General features: G+C 36.2%; 1 protein-coding gene across 1 annotated transcript in view; it reads left to right on the forward strand.

Moving 5' to 3' along the window:
• Positions 1-558: 558 nt before the first annotated feature.
• The window catches only part of LRRC9 (leucine rich repeat containing 9), a 152,439-nt gene continuing 136,295 nt past the window's right edge, over positions 559-16,702 (forward strand). The window contains exons 1-6 of the mRNA XM_006891820.1: positions 559-606; positions 2,068-2,286; positions 7,873-8,013; positions 8,505-8,568; positions 8,853-8,923; positions 12,593-12,775. Coding sequence (XP_006891882.1) covers positions 559-606; positions 2,068-2,286; positions 7,873-8,013; positions 8,505-8,568; positions 8,853-8,923; positions 12,593-12,775 — 726 coding nt within the window. The remainder of the gene's footprint in view (positions 607-2,067; positions 2,287-7,872; positions 8,014-8,504; positions 8,569-8,852; positions 8,924-12,592; positions 12,776-16,702) is intronic.

The following is a 16,702-nucleotide window of genomic DNA, read 5'->3' on the forward strand; positions in this document are numbered from 1 at the left end:
ATTACTTTATTCAGATAGTCTAGAATGAAGCTGGTGAGTGCATTTTAATAAAGACTTATTGCCAAGCTAAATATATTGCTAAATGTAAAGAATCTTCTCTTTGCTCTCTGAATACACTTAGGGAATTTTCTTCATTTTGTATACATCACAATGTAAGGAGAATAAATGGAAGTGTTCTTGTGAGAGAAATAAGGATAGCTGTGAGAGAATTAAAAGATATAGGAGTTAAGTAAGACCAGAGCTAGGTAATGGGAGCTAGGTAATGCATAGACCAGAGACTTTCTTCAAGTATTAAAGGGACATTGCACTTGTTTTATTTGAACACAGGAGATAGAATGACAACAGATGTGGAGGACTTTCTAACTCTAGATGCAATTGAGGATCTTGGTGTGCAAACAGACACTTGCTAATATACTGGATGAGTATTTCAAGTAACAGTTGGGTGGTTGAACTAAAATAACCTTAAGATCTCTTTCAATTCCAAATGACATGGCTGGAGTATTTATTTCAATTTCTCATTTTTGAAACAGATTATTATAACCACTACTTTTATGGAAGATGATTGAAAGTAAAAATCTAAACCGAGAAGAAGTAATTAAGGAATTGGTAAGTCAAAGCTAAATTTCTTCAACTGCTTTTGTGATGGTATTAAATAGAACATTTTTGTGCTTCTTTCTGAGAGCAGAGGATTTTTCTAGGCATCTTTTATATCTTATGCCTTTTTAAAAACTAAAATGGAAAACACAGTAATAATTTTTATTTTTCCTGTGTAATTAGTTTATTACAATAGCTAATCATATTATTGTTGTGTACTGCTTTGCCTGTCACCCAATTTAGCTTATTAATTTTCACTGTTCTCTCTCCTTATCCCTGCTGACCCTCTAAGATTGATTCTGTGTGTAAACCTTTTCTTAATTTTGTGGTAGTGGATTTATACCATATTTACCCTTTTGTGTACCAGGGAGGGAGTGTTTCTATTACTTTTCAAAGAGAGGAGCAAACTGGAGGTGGGAGAGGGCTGGGCAGGGAGAGAAGTGCAGCAATGAATGAATGGAAATCCAATATCTCTCTAAATATTCATTAAAATTATTGAAAAAATAATCAAATAAAAAAATAAAGTATTATAATAAAAAAAATTTTTAAAGCCAAAAAAAGAATAACTTTTTCTACTTTTATCCTTATTGTGCAGTATTTCACAAATTCTTGACCATTTTACAGTAATGCACAATACTCCACTGTGTCAATGTACCAGTTTCATTAACCTTTTCTCCAACCAGTATTAATGTCCAGTGCCCAGTATTGATTAACACTTTGGTTATTTCTATCTCTTTGCTGTTTTAAATAGTATTATAATAAACTTGAATATGTGTGTGTTAGTTTATGTCACAGGTCTTATTTATATACCATGATTTTTTCTTTGAAAGACATTTTTTTATTGTGATTTTAATGAAAATTTACAGAAAACTTGGATTTCCGTTCATTCATTGTTGCACATTTTCCTTGCTACAACTCTCTAATCATAGTATAAAATATGTTGTTCTTCATGTTTACCATCAAGTCAGAACCAACTCGTAGCTGGTCCTCCAGTGGATTTTCAGAGGCATTCAGTTGTATGCGAAGAGATTGGCCAGTTAGTAGATTTGAACTGCCTGCCTTTTAGTTGATAGTATAATTCATTACCACTAGGCCACCAGAGGTCCTTAATATAAAAATAGCACAAGGATTTTGAAGTTCCTTCTGACATACTTTGGGCATGCTGCCAGGAGGGACCAGTACTGGGAGAAGGACATCATATTTGGAAGGAAAGAGGGACAGTGCAAGAGAGGAAGACTTTGGAGGAGATGTATTGACACAATAAGTGGGGTGAAGGGTGTAGGTGTGTCAGAGACAATGAGATTGACTCAGAATAGGACAGGATTCAGAGCTATTGTGCATACGGTCGCAGTGAGTTGCAAGCAACTCAACAGCACATGACAATAACAAAATATAATTTATAGTGGAAAAATAACATTTTCTTATTTAGAAAATAGATAACTCAAGATAACTCAATTTCTTTTTTTCCAACAGTGTTTGTGCAATGGTTTGTCCTATGAGATGGTTGAACAAGAAGCATCAGATACCACAAAATTGGAGATGTTTTTTTCAGGATATCCCAGTATAGTTGGATTGTCTTTGTTCCCTAATTTAACAAGTCTCACAATTATTGCTCAAGATATAAAGGAAATTTCAGGGTTAGAAACATGTTTAGTTCTTAAAGAACTTTGGATTGCTGAGTGCTTCATAGAGGTAAGCTTAATCAAATGACTTTACATAAAGGATATTATCCTGGATACTTTGACATGGGTCAAGACTGATAAATGGGTGAAAATTAGAAATGAAATTATACAAGGAAATATAAACATTGTATTAAATAAAGTGTTACCCAGTATTACTTGTCAGCTCTGATAGCTTAGTGGTAAGGAGTTGTGCTTTCAACCTGAAGTGAGACAGTTTGAATCAGTCAGTCTCTTTCTATGCAACTTCCTACCCGTGAAAACCCATGTAGGGTCAGCTCTGAGTTGATTCCAACTCAAAAGTACATAACAACAGTATTACTTAGTATTTACTTCAGGCCCATCTGGAGGCACTGGTAATCTGCTTCCATAGAAAAACCTGTGGAGTGCAATTCTACTCTGTAACACATAGGCTGTCATGAGTTGGAATTGACTTAGCAGCAATTAGTTTTTTATTTTTCTGTTTATTACTTAGTACTAAAATAGAGTTTATTTAGTCACTGTTTATTGTGAAGAAATTTGAACATGGTTTTTGTTTTGGTCTTGTTTTTTTTAGTAAGAAGCTGTTTACTTGTGGTGTGATCTGTATTGTTGTTGTTTTTGTGTACCACTGAGTTGGAACCAACCCCTAGCTAACCTCCAGTGGATTTTCATGGGAGGAGATTGCTCATCCTCCTCCTTGCGGAGCAGCTGGTGGCACATGGTTTGAATCCACCAGCTGCTCAAGGGAGTTTGGGTAATCTCCATCTATGCTAAAACCTTCTAGAGCGCCAGCTATGGGTTGATCTGACTCGATGGCATGCGAGAACAGGAGTGGCTACCTATATTCCCACACTTTAAATCGTCTTGTCTACTTGCCTGAACTGTAATCTCCACTTATTTAGTGCCAAGTTTTGGTCACAATTTTTATTCTTTTTGATATACTCTTTTCTTGGGAGAGTTCTTAAATAAGCTGTTTCCTTTCTTGCCCCTTCACTTCGGAACTATAGATCTCTCTTTTTTTATTATTATTAAAACATTTTGTTGAGTGTTTGGTGAATATTTACAAAACAAGTTAGGTTCACATTTAACAATTCTACACAGTTTATTCAGTATTATTGGGTACTTTTTCACAGTATGTCACCATTCTCATTATCTCCATATTGGTTGTTCTCTGGCCCCTTGCCTTCTTTTCTTTACAAGAAAGTGTTGACTCTTTGGTCTCACACATAGGATTTTTTTTAAATGCACACAGTATTCATGAATGGTACTGTTTATTTTATGAGCCAGTTTAACTGAAAGATGATATCATGGAACAGTTTTGGTTCAAGGTTTAAAGTATTTCTCATGGTGATAATTTCCAAGAGTCTGTGTATATATCTTATGCTCCCTTTTAAAAGAATTTTTTGAGGTATATTTCTAAAATGTAGACTTCAATGGTATAAATACACTCATAATGATTTTTTAACCATTATTGCTAGCTAGTTCTAGAACATTTTCATCATCTCAAACAGAAACTGTAAATTCAGCAATAACTCTTTCCCCTCTTGCGTCCAGCTCCTTGTAATTACTGTTTTGTTTCTTTCAATTCTATCAATAGATCAATTTCGATCTATTCCATAATTGTTAGGTGCAGTCAGGTCAGTTCCAACTCATAGCAGTTCTGTGTACAGAAGAATGAATCATGCCATCCTCAAAATCATTGCTGTGCTTGAGCCCATTGTTTAAATCATTGTCCAAATTACTCCAAATTAAGCGCAGTGATACAGTTTGAGGACTAAGGAGCACCTGATCCAGACCATAGTTTTTTCAGTTACTTGTTAGGCATCTGAGAGGGATAGTGAATAAGGATGACAGAAGAAAACTTGATGCCTTTGAGTTGTGGTGTTGGAGGGCAGTACTAACTATCCCATCGACTACCGAAAGGACAGGTATGTCTTCGAGAAAGGGTAGCCAGACTGCTCCTTGCAGACAAGAATGGCGAAGCTTCATCTCGCATACTTGAGCATGTTGCTAGGAAAGGCTTTTCCTTAGAGTAGGACCTCATGCTTGGAAAAGTATAGGGATGACAAAGGAGAGGAAGAGCCTTGACCAGGTGGATTGATAACAGTGACTGCAGCAATGGGCTTGAGTGTGTCAGAGATTGTGAGGTTGGCACAAGATAGGACAGGGTCCAGATCTGTTTTTCATAGGGTTGCCATGAATTGTACTCCACTCCATGGCATCTAACAACAAGAAGGACTAATCCCTTCTGATTTTTTCTGTTGTTGTTGTATGCCATCGAGTTGGAAAAGACCTGTAGCTGACCTTCCAGTAGGCTTTCAGAGGCATGAATGTCAGAGGAGGGGAGATTGCCCATCATTCTTCTGAGGAGCAGCTGGTGAATTTGCACTGCATGTCTTTGAGATTGCAGTGCAGCTTCTTACCACTAGGCCACTAGAGCTCTCAATCCCTCCTGGTAGTATATTCAAAATACATAAGGAATCTCATTGTCCTCACTTCTAAAGAACACGCTGGAGGGACTGTTTCCAAGCCAGACCTGTCCCTTCCTCTGGCATTCTCTGGTAATTTTAATATTCTTTGTCAATACCATAATTCAAAGGTGGCAATTCTTTTTTATCCAGCTTTTGTTCCAGCTTTTATATGCAAATTAAGCAATTGAAAACGAAATAGGCCAAGTAAACCTAAATACCCTGAGTGATATCTTTGCTTTTTAACACTTCAAAGAGGTGCTTCCCAGCAGATTTGCCCAGTTCAATATAGTCTTTGGGTTTTTTGACTGCTGCTACCAAGGTCTTCTGTGGCTCTCAGTAAAATGAAATCATTGACAACTTCAGTCGATTTTCTCTTTACCATAATGTTATACACTGATCTCACTCTCTCTTATTGCTGTCAAATTGGAACCAACTCATAGCTGACCCTGTGGTGTTCAGAAGCTTTAAATTGTCCTATCTTTCTCCTAAGGGCAATTGGTGGATTTGAACTGTGTGCCTTTGGATTGACAGACAAACACCTTCCTCACTAGGCAACCAGAGCTCCCTCTGATCTAGTCGTGAGAATTTTTGCTTTCTTTATGATGAAGAGTGATATATCTGATCTTCTTAAGTGCTTCTAATCTTTGCTTTCAGCAAATAGTTCTGTCATTTGAATGTAACAGGTTTTAATCAGTCTTTTTCCAATCCTGATGCCTCACTGTTGTTCTTCATATAGTCCACCTTCTTGAATTATCAGCTCAACATACAGATTGAAATGGTATGAAGAAAGAACACAAACCTGACAAATACCTACCCTGATTTTAAAACATGTAGTATCCCCATGTTTTGTTTGAATGACTAATTCTTGGTCTTTGTACAGTATCTGCATGAGTACAAGTAAGTATTCTGGAATTCTGTTCTTTGCGATGTTATCCATAATTTATTATGATCCACACAGTTGAGTGCCTTTCCATAGTCAATAAAACGTAAGAAACCATCTCTCTGGTATTCTCTGTTTTCAACCACAATCTGTATGACATAAGCACTGGTGTCTTTCATTCCATAGCCTCTTCTGAGTCTGGCTTGAATTTCTGACCGTTTCCTGACAATGTACTAGTGCAAATTTAAAATATTATCTTGAGCAAGAAATGTATGCTATCACTACTATCACCCTATAATTTCTACCTTCTTTAGGATCACTTTTTTTTTTTGATTGGCACAAATATGGCTCTCTTCTCGTTGTTTAACTAACTAATCATATTATCAATTTCTTGGCACAAATGAGTGGACACTTCCAATATTGCATCTTTTTGTGGAATTGTTTCAATTCTTGGAGCATTGGTTTTTACTAATGCCTTTATTCAATTTAGACTTCTTCATTCAATATTGTTGGTTCTTGAGTGTATGCTATCTCCTAAAATGTATGACCATCACCAATTCTCTTTGGTACAGTAACTCTATATCTTCCTTCTCATCATCTTTTAATACTTCTCTTGTCGTTTACTGTTTTTTCCCATAGAATCCTTCAATACTGCAACTTTTGATTTTTCAACTCTAGGGCTTTGCACGTTTTGTTTTAGTACTTTGTATTTTGCATTGGATATAATAAAATGTCTACCAATATAAGTAGAATCACACGACACATGCACCATACCTCTGTTTCCTCAACATGATTCTGGAAGATGGTTTCTTGCATCTTGATGAAGGTCGGGTATGGAACATTTGCTTGGTTTTTTGTCCACAATCGGGAGTCAGCTGATTGGATTTTCTGGACTCATTATCTTCCTGTTGTTGTTGTTGTTGTTATGTGCTGTTGCTTACGACTCATAGCCACCCTATGTACAACAGCCCTATCCCTGCTCTATCGCATGCCAATCTCACTGTCTCCGACACACTTTTTCCCATTACCCCAGTGACAGAATCAATCCTTTTTATCAAGGGTCTGCCTCTCCTGCTCTGTCCCTCAACCCTCCCAAGCATGATGGCCCTCTTCAAGAACTAGTTCCTCCTTGCAACATGTCCAAAGTATAATCATCCTAGTAGGTAGCAAATCAAGTCTTTTTCATTTTGATTTGCACTTTTCTAATGACTAAATTGGAAGCAGGAGTGGCATCCACTTCCTAAATAACATGCGTCCAGAAACTCAATGAACTTTGATAATATCAATAGTTGGTAGAGCGGCTTCAGACGTTTTGTTCATAGGGTTGCTATGAGTCGTTTTGTTGAAAACAATCAACAACAACAACGACTAAAAATGGGGGTTTTTTCCATACACTTATTGACCACTGACCTGGTTTTTTTTTGAGAAATGTCTGTTGTCTTATTTTTATGATTTTGTTGGTTTAAAGACATTTTTGTTGTTGAATTTTTAAATATATTCTGAATATATTAGATATGTTATTTGCAAATATTTTCTCTTGATTTTTTCCATTCTCTTGATACTTCTTTTTGATACACATGGGGGTTTTTTATGATCAAGTCCAGTTTATTTATTTTTTCTTCTGTTTTTTTAAAATCACTGCCATTTCAAGTTCATTAAGATTTTATCCTATTTTTTTTAAGAGACTTAAAAGTTTTTAGCTCTTATATTTAGGTCATTGATCCATTTTACATTGACTTTTGTATGTAATGTAGTAAAGAATTTCTTCTGAAAAGCAGTGTACATACCATTTAACTCAGAAATTTTAATTCAACAGCAAAAATAACTATATTCATCAAGTTATTTGTTGCAGTAGTGTTGATAATATCTAAACATTTAAGTATTTGCAATAACACATGCAGTAAATATTTAAATATGAAATATTTATAAGTATTAAATTATGGAAGCATTTTAGGTTATCTTAATTTAAAAGAATAATAAAATTGCACATGATAATTACTATACCCATATAAAAATGGAGCTAAATCTGATTAAAACAAATGAAAACATGGAAAATTGAAAACAGTTGTATTTAAGCAGATGAATTATATTTGTTTTTATTCCTATATTCTTAGTTTACTTTGCTGATTATTGACTTACATTAAAATATGATTTTTAGAAAAAATATAAAATGAAATAGAGTTCTAGTTATGCATTTTTTTAAAAAACAAAAGGCTTAATGACTAAATACAAGCTAATATATGTTTCTCTGTATATTTTTTAACAGAAAATTCAAGGCCTTCAAAGATGTAGAAGTTTGGAAAAACTATATTTATATTATAATAAGATTTCCAAAATACAAAATTTAGAGAGATTAATCAGATTGGAGGTTCTTTGGCTAAACCACAATGCAATTAAAAAAATTGAGGTAAGACCATTTCAGTGATTTATATGTAAGGTGCTGGTATAGTTTAAAACAGTGTCTGGGATTACAGTGTGTTTAAGAAACAAGGTGCTCATGCCTTATAATTATTGATGTTAAAAGAGTTTTTAAATGAACATTTTTGTAATGTACAAATGACTTTTTTCATTATTTAATCTTTGTACCAAATCTGAGCAGTTGTCACTATTTCTGGTCTTCAACATTAAAATTAAGAGAGTTACTGTAATATTGTGTGTATGTATTGTGCTCCTTTTCCTTCTCCTCTTTTTCTCTATTCCCTCCCCATTCCACCCTCATCTTTGTGATTTTGTCCAGTTCTCAGCATAGAGAAACAAGGATGGGTTCAGTGACTCACCCACTTCCCTCAGTGCTTGCTAAATGCTCAAAGGACCCAGCAAGCTAATAAGATTCATCAGATGACTGCAATACAGATGTTAATGTTTTTTTACCAAACTGTTTGTCCTCTAAACTTTTAGGGCTTGCACGCTTTGAAGAATTTAATTGATCTCAACATTGCTGGAAATCTAATAAGTAGCATTGGTATGTATTGTTTCACATGCGATTTGTGATAATGCTGCAATCTTTTATCAGTTTTAAAAGTGCAGTCTTAGATGTATGTCTTCAGGCTTGTTTGTATGATATCTTAGCAGAGCATTTTCAAACCTTTGGTTATAGACTATGAAAAACAGTTCATTTAATGATACAATAAGTAGTACAGTCGTTATAGGCACAAAATGATCCATTTCAACTCAAACATAACAGAATGAGAATAGCAATTAAAATAAGAATTTTAATATCCTTCATCTTATTTTTTTAAATTAAAGGTCACTGTCTTGACCCCAATGAAAAGCTAGAAAGATTAAACCTTTCTGGAAACCAAATATGTTCTTTCAAGGTATGTTTAAGTAGATTAAGTAATTTTTATTCATCAGGTAAATCATCTTATTAAACAAGTAAATTAAGTAGCCTATTTTAAGGAATTTAATTCTTTGGGGCTACCTGTCACTCTAGGTAGATTTAGAGCTGGCTGTATTAAATTTACCCTGATGATTGAAAACAATTAAAACCAAACAACTACTTGCCTTTTAATATACAACTTTCCCTTAGTTTTTCTCTAGTCTTTCTACCTATAATTTTTCAGTCTTCTGGTTTATTTCCCCCTCCTAATATCCAAATATTCTTTTTTATGCAAGTGAGTTTTGGGATCTTTTCTCATTTCTATAGATAATCTTGTCTTGTCTTTGACTTTTAGTCCACCCGTTACCCATTGATTGTTACTATTTCTTTCTCTAAGAACTCAAAGAATAATTTTCTAGCCTAACTCAGACTTCCCAGCAAACTTTCTTCTTTATGTATCTTCACCTCTTTAAATACCATCTTCATATCTAGTCATGTAATCCAAAGTCCAAATCCTTTTTTGGCAAATTCTAATGGCTCCCCTCTTAGAATACATTTAGAATTTAGAGTCTGATCACTCCCTACCATCTGCATCACAGCCAACTTGGCTCAAGAAACTTTTATCTCGAACCTTTATTATGGCAGAACACTCCTGTATACCCTGCCTAGCCTTCCTGTACTGTGTTAATTTCCTAGGAGTGCCTTAATAAAAATAATAAACTCTAGTGTTTAAGAACAGAAATGTTTTGTCTCACACTTCTGGAGTTTGAAGTCAGCTGCAGGTCTCTCTAGGCTCGAGGATAAGATCCTTGTTTGTCTTTTCCATTTTCTGGTAAATTCTGACTTTTCTTGTCATTTGTTGGCTTGTAGATAGATCTTCATATGGCCATCTTCCCCCTCTAGCTATTTTATCCTATTTTTCTCCTATTTTATAAGAACACAAGTCATAAAATTAATTACTATTGATCTTTGCCTATTATTGATTATATAAAATGCAATGTATACAAATAATTGTATGAAACACAATGTAAATGAAAGACTGTATAAAACAGAATGCATGTAAATGAAGCACAATATAAATGAATAAAACGGAACACCAGTCATATAGAATTAAGACACAATCTACTTCAGGATGACATCATGTTAACTGATGATGTTACAAAGACTTTCTTTCCCCAAAATAAGAACTCATTCATGAATACTAGGATTTAGAACTTTAATATAAATTTTTGAGGGACTCAATTCAAGCCATAACACTTACAATCAGTTATCTGCACAATAGCCTGACTGACCCTTTTAAAGTATAAGTTAGATTGAGTCACTCTTCTGCTCACTCTTACCATGGCTTTTCATTTTATTCAGAGTAAAAGCCAAGTCTTTTGTTTGTTTTTGTTTTTGTTTTTTGTTTTTCAGACCATTCATTTTACTTTTTATAATTGAAATTTTAATGAAAGTTTATAAAGCCTTTGGATTCCCATTTACTTATTGTTGCACATTTTCTTCCCTGCCCACATCTCCCCAAAGTTGGTTTTTCTCTTTGAAAAGTTAAAAAAAACCCCAAAAACAGAAACAAAAAACAACTTTCATTATTATGCAGTCCACCTAGTCCACTCCAGCATGAAGCTCTCATTCTGGACTCTTGTCATGAAATAATACCTAGTCATATATTCCTTTCAAACCGTTCTCTCCCTCATCTGTTTCAATGCAGCATACATTATTTATCCTTTCTTTTCTTAAGATTCCCCCCAACCCTGATGTCCGTCCTGTTTTATAACAGTGGCATTATGCAGTATTTGTCCTTTTGTGACTGAGATATTTCACTCAGCATAATGTCCTCCAGGGTTACCCATTTTGTATAATATTGTATGAGTTCCTTGTTTTTCAATGCAGCATAATATTCCATTATGTGAATATACCACAGCTTCTCTATCCATTCATTTGTTGATGGGTACTTGGGTTGTTTCCAACACTGCTATTGTGAACAAAGCAGCAATGACCATGGGTGTGTATATATCTGCTTGGGTGGCAGTTCTGGTTTCTTTAGGGTATATTTCCAGTAGTGGAATTGCTGGGTCAAATGGTATTTCTATTTCTGACTTTTTGCGAAAGCACCACACTGTCTTCCATAGTGGTTGCACCATTTTACCCTCCCACCAACAGTGAATTAGGGTTCCAGATTCTCTGCAACCTCACCAGCATTTATTGTTTGCTGTTCTGTCAAATTTTGCTAATCTTACTAGGGCATTTCTTCATGTGTTTGTTTGCCATCTGACTGTCTTCTTTGATAAAATATCTGTTTCATATCCTGTGCCCATTTTTCAATTGGGTTGTTTACCTTTATCTTGTTGTGGTGGTTAAGTATTCTATAAATTCTAAATATAGGTCCCTTATAAAACATGTCATTACCAAATATTTTTTCCCAGTCTGTGGCTTCCCTTTTTACCCGGTTGGAGAAGATTTTGTATGTTCATAGGGATTTTATTCTTAGAAAGTCCCATTCACCTATTTTGTCTGCTGGTTGTAAGTTTTTCAGGATGCTTGGAAGACTATTAATGCTGTGGATTATGGATTCTAGAGTTCTCCCAAGCTTTTCAGTGATGAAGTTTATAGTCCTTGGTCCTTGATCCACTTTGAGCTGATTTTTGTATATGGGTGAGATGTGGATCTTTAAAAACCAAGTCTTAACAATAGTCCACTACAGTATATATCTTCTGGTATTTTTTACTACTCTCTCTGTGTCTCTGACTAAGACTTTCTCCTTCGTTTTTTCCATTCCAGTCACTTGGTCTCGCCACTATCCTGTAAACATATCACATGCTCAAAACAGGACTTTTGTACTTGCTAGAATATTTGTCACTCAGATATCTGCATAGATTGGCCCCCCATTTCTTTAAGGTCTTTGTTCAAATGTTATGTCCTAGTGCCACCTTAATGTATGAATCATTGAATTGAAAATTAATTTGCTTTGTTGACTTTTGCTCTAATCATAATTTAAAAAACAGTTATTATTTCAAAGACCTGGGCTTAAGTCCATGCAGAGCCATAATTTACAGCCCTCTGATGTACTCAAGAAGTTGTCAAAAAGGTGTGATAAATGCTGTAGCAGAGCTACAGCCAGTGAAGGAAGATCATCAGAGGAGCATCAGTCTTACTTGGGAGGTGAGAGAAGATTCCTAGGGAAGACGGCATAGTGATCCTTCACAATATAACAGGGACCCATAGCTTTTAATAACTAATGCACATTGGAAATCAGAGAAAAATATGGAGAGCAGTGTTGCTAAGTGGTGAATATGGGAAATGGAAGTGAAAGAAGCCAAGGACCAACAGAAAGTTATGCAGAGGAGACAGCTCATGCATAGATGAGCTCAGATGCTCCCAGCTCCAGGGTTCTGGCTGGAAAACATGGTTTAGCAGATATTCTTTTGTCATTTGTATTTAAAAAAGCAAAGTTGTATAGCGTTTTCTATTTCATTATTGTCTTGATATGTTCTTAAATACATAGACTTCTTTTTCCACCAGAGAAAAATATTTTAGTCATATAAATCATCTTAATACATTTAATTACATAATTAGAATTTCTTAGATTGTGGATTATTTTAAGTGTTCAAATGCCTCCTTTAGGAATGGACAGTCACAATGAATTAACCGAATGTTGCTGTTGTTTTAGGACTTAACTAACTTAACCAGACTGCATCACTTAAAAGATTTAGCACTGAATGATCCACAGTATAAAACCAATCCAGTTTGTCTGCTGTGCAATTATTCCACACACGTTTTATATCACTTGCCTTACCTTCAAAGACTTGATACTTTCGATGTGTCATCAAAGCAGATCAAGGAACTGGCAGATGTAAGTATGCACTTAATCAAGTGCCTAAGACTTAAGTTCACATGTTATGATTTAAACTTCATGTTGGATTAATTAACTGCTTCTTCCTGGCTGTTTCCACATAAAGCAAATAGTATTATCTGGTCGGTTTTCATCACCACATCTACTTTTCTCTTTGTGAGCTGCATATTTTATGCAAAAAATGTAAAAGAAGTAACATTTATATGAGAATTTTCATTTCCGTGAGAGTATAAAGCTAAAACAGTAGAAAACATTGCTTTTAGTTTGCAAAAACTAGAGAGGAAATCTGAAAATTATCCTAAATATATAGAGTAATTGGACTGATACTACATGTATCAAAATCAGTGAATCATAAATAATAGAGATGAAACAAGTAACCTTTATTTGTTGTTAGATACTGTTGAGTAGGAATCATAACAACCTTGTGAACAAAAGACCTGAACTCTGTTCTTATCCTGTGCCCACCTCACAATCTCTGACACATTTGAGCCCATTGCTACAGTCACTGTGTCAGTCCATCTGGTTGAGAATCTCCCTCTCCTTCACTGTCCCTGTCTTTCCAAGCATGATATACCTCTGCAAGGAATATGCTCAGAATATGTGAGAGGAAGCTTTATCATCTTTACCTCGAAGGAGCACTCTTGCTGCACCTTCTTCAAGACATACCTGTTTATTCTTTTAGTAATCCATGGGATGGATATTCAGTACTCTTCTCCAACACCACAGTTCAAGGCATCAGGTCATTTTCTTTCATCTGTATTCATTGTTCAGCTCTCAGATATACATAGTAAATGAATTCTTTTGAATTGTGGTGCTCGAGAATCATACTGAACATATCATGAACCCCCAAAACAACAATCAGGTCTGTCCCAGAGAAAATAAAACCAGACTGCTCCTTGGAGGCAAGAATTTTGAAACTCCATCTCACATTCTTTGGGCATGTTGCCAGGAGTAACCAGTCCTTGGAGAAGGACACTATGCTTGGAAGGATAGAAAGTCAGTGCAGGAGAGAAAGAGCCTGGATGATACAGTGCCACAGTGACTGTGGCAGTGGAGTAAGATCTCTCAGAGACAGTGAGGCTGGCTCAGTATTGATAGTCAGCTTGTTGACCAAAAACAATAACAACGAAGAACTTTTATTTGTCTGACACTTTTGTTATTTTCTATTCTATCAAAAGTTAAAATATTCAGAATATCTGATGTGGTAGAACCACTTCTTAGAATGCATGTATAAAAATACTTACATAAACAGATTCAAATGCAAAAATAAAATACCATGCATGACCTGAATCAGGTGCACCATAGTCCTCAAACTGATGTCATTGCGCCTCAATAATTTGGAGAGGTTACTGACTGCAGACTTTCCCAGTGCAGTATATCTCCTGATCTCCTGACTGCTGGTATCAAGTTTCGTGATTGTGGATCCAAGTAAGATGAAGTCGCAGTTTCAATCTTTTCTCCATCTATCATGATATTATTGCCTGTTGGTCCAGTGGTGAAGATTTTTGTTTAGAATGTCATATATCAAAGTTGGAAAATATCAATGAATCATGATAATATGTCAAATATGAAGTAGATTTTAGTCTAATTGTTTATTATTGATTTGATAATTTTCTATTTCCTGGAAATAGAAGTGAATCTGCCCACACTAGCACAGGTACTCTGAAGTAGAGAAGAGAACTCTTTCTGGGCTACTACTGATGGTGAACCCATAAAGGGGCTGCTTGGACATATCAGCAACGAATCTAGAATTTTAAAATGCAGTTCATAGAAATCTGCCATTTTTATCAATAACACCTCTATCCTTCCAGTCCAGTGAGCCACTCACCTTGCTTCATTTGTTCACTCATTTAATCACTCTGCAAATAGTTTATAAGTACTTTGAGTCCAGGAGAGCTCTGGTGGCTTAGTGATAAGGAATTTCACTGGCAACCCAAAAGCTTCTGGTTTGAATCCACCAGCTGCTGGGTGGGAGAAAGATGGGCAGTCTCCTCCCCTGTGACCTGCAGCCTTTGAATGCACACTGGAGGGTCAGTTCTGGCTCGACAGTGCTTGATAACTAACAGTGTGTTCCAAGTATATTGATGCCCTACAATGAAGACTTCCCATCATTCCTTGTTCTTACTCATCATCTCAACATACATGTTGTTGTCATTAGGTGCCATCAAGACTACTAAGACTCATAGTGATCATATGAACAACAGACCGGAACCTTGTTCTAGCCTGTGTCATCATCATGATCTTCATGATCCTTGTCATGCTGAGGCCTATTGTAGTTATTAATGTCAACATAGAGACATGTATGTTTATCTTAATGTCAATTTTTGCTGACATACTAAAGTTTAATTCTCAAATTCCATTCTTGGTGTGTCAGATACAGGCCATGGTCTTTGCATTCACTTGTTATGCATCAGAGAGTTGGACAATGACCAAGGAGGACAGAAGGAGATTGATGCTTTTGAGCTGTGGTGCTGGAGAAGAGTATTGAGAGTACCATGGACTGCTAGGAAAACAAACAGATTCATCCTGGAAAGGGTCAAACCAGGCAGCTCCTTGGAGGCAAGGATTCTGAGGCTCCGTCAAACATACTTTGGACATGTTGCAAGAAGGGACAGGTCCTTGGAGAGGGACATCATGCTTGGGAGGGTGGAGGGACAGCACAGGAGGGGAAGATCCTCTATGAAGTGAATTGATTCAGTGACTGGGATAATCAGGATGAGTGTGTCAGAGACAGTGCGATTGGCACAGGACAGAGCAGAGTTTAGGGCTGTTGTACATAGGGTCGCTATGAGTTGCAAGTGACTAGACGGCACATAACAACAACAACACATTCTCTTTTCTGCCTGCAATCTATGATGTGAACTATCTGGTAATACTGAACAAAAAATGTGAATTCTTGTCCATTAGCATATGTTTGGAATAATTTTAATAAAAGATTAAAATAAAAACTTCATCAATAAAAAACCGTATTTTTAAAACTCCCATTATCATAGCTGTAAGCTTATGTCAAAGAAAGAGTCTTCAAAGGTGAACGAACATGCTTCAAGAAATACTTTGATTAATTTTTTTATCTAATAAATAGTAAATGCTTATTACATTTTAAGGAAACTCTGGGGGCCTACTAGTAAGAAACTGTACGGCAATCCCAAAGGCATGTGGTTCGAATCCACCAAATGCTCTCAGAGAGAAGGATGGGCAGTCTCTTCACATGTGATTAACTGCCTCTGAAAACCTACTGGAGGGTCAACTATGGGTTGGCTCTGACTCCACAGCACACAACAACAACATTATATTTGAAGCATAGCTCAGGGCACAAGAGTTATGTTGTTGTTGTTATGTGCTGTCGAGTTGCTTGCGACTCATAGTGACCCTAAGTATAACAGCCCTAAACCCTGCTTTGTGCTGTTCCAATAACACTGTCTCTGATACTCCCATCCCTATTATCCCAGTCACTGAATCAATCCACCTCATAGAGGGCCTTCCCCTCCTGCGCCGTCCCTCCACCCTCCCAAGCATGATGTCCCTCTCCAAGGACCTCTCCCTCCTTACAACATGTCCAAAGTATGTAAGACGAGGCCCCACAATCTTTGCCTCCAAGGAGCAGCCTGGTTTAACCCTCTCTCATATGAATCTGTTTTCTTGGCAGTCCAGGGTACATTCAATACTCTTCTCCAGCACCACAGCTCAAAGGCATCAATTCTCCTTCTATCCTCCTTAGTCATTGTCCAACTCTCTGATGCATAACAAGTGATTGCAAAGACCATAGTCTGTATCAGATGCACCTTAGTCTCCAGAGTGACACCATTGCTCTTCAGTACCCTGGAGAGGTCCCTAACAGCAGACTTTCCCATCGCAATACGTTTTTTTATTTCCTAGCTGCTGGTGCCAAGTGTTGACCATGGAGCCAAGCAGACTAAAGTTGTTAAC

This window comes from Elephantulus edwardii, unplaced genomic scaffold (genome assembly GCF_000299155.1).
Source record: "Elephantulus edwardii isolate Elephantulus edwardi_28Jun2011 unplaced genomic scaffold, EleEdw1.0 scaffold00104, whole genome shotgun sequence".
NCBI lineage: Eukaryota > Metazoa > Chordata > Mammalia > Macroscelidea > Macroscelididae > Elephantulus > Elephantulus edwardii.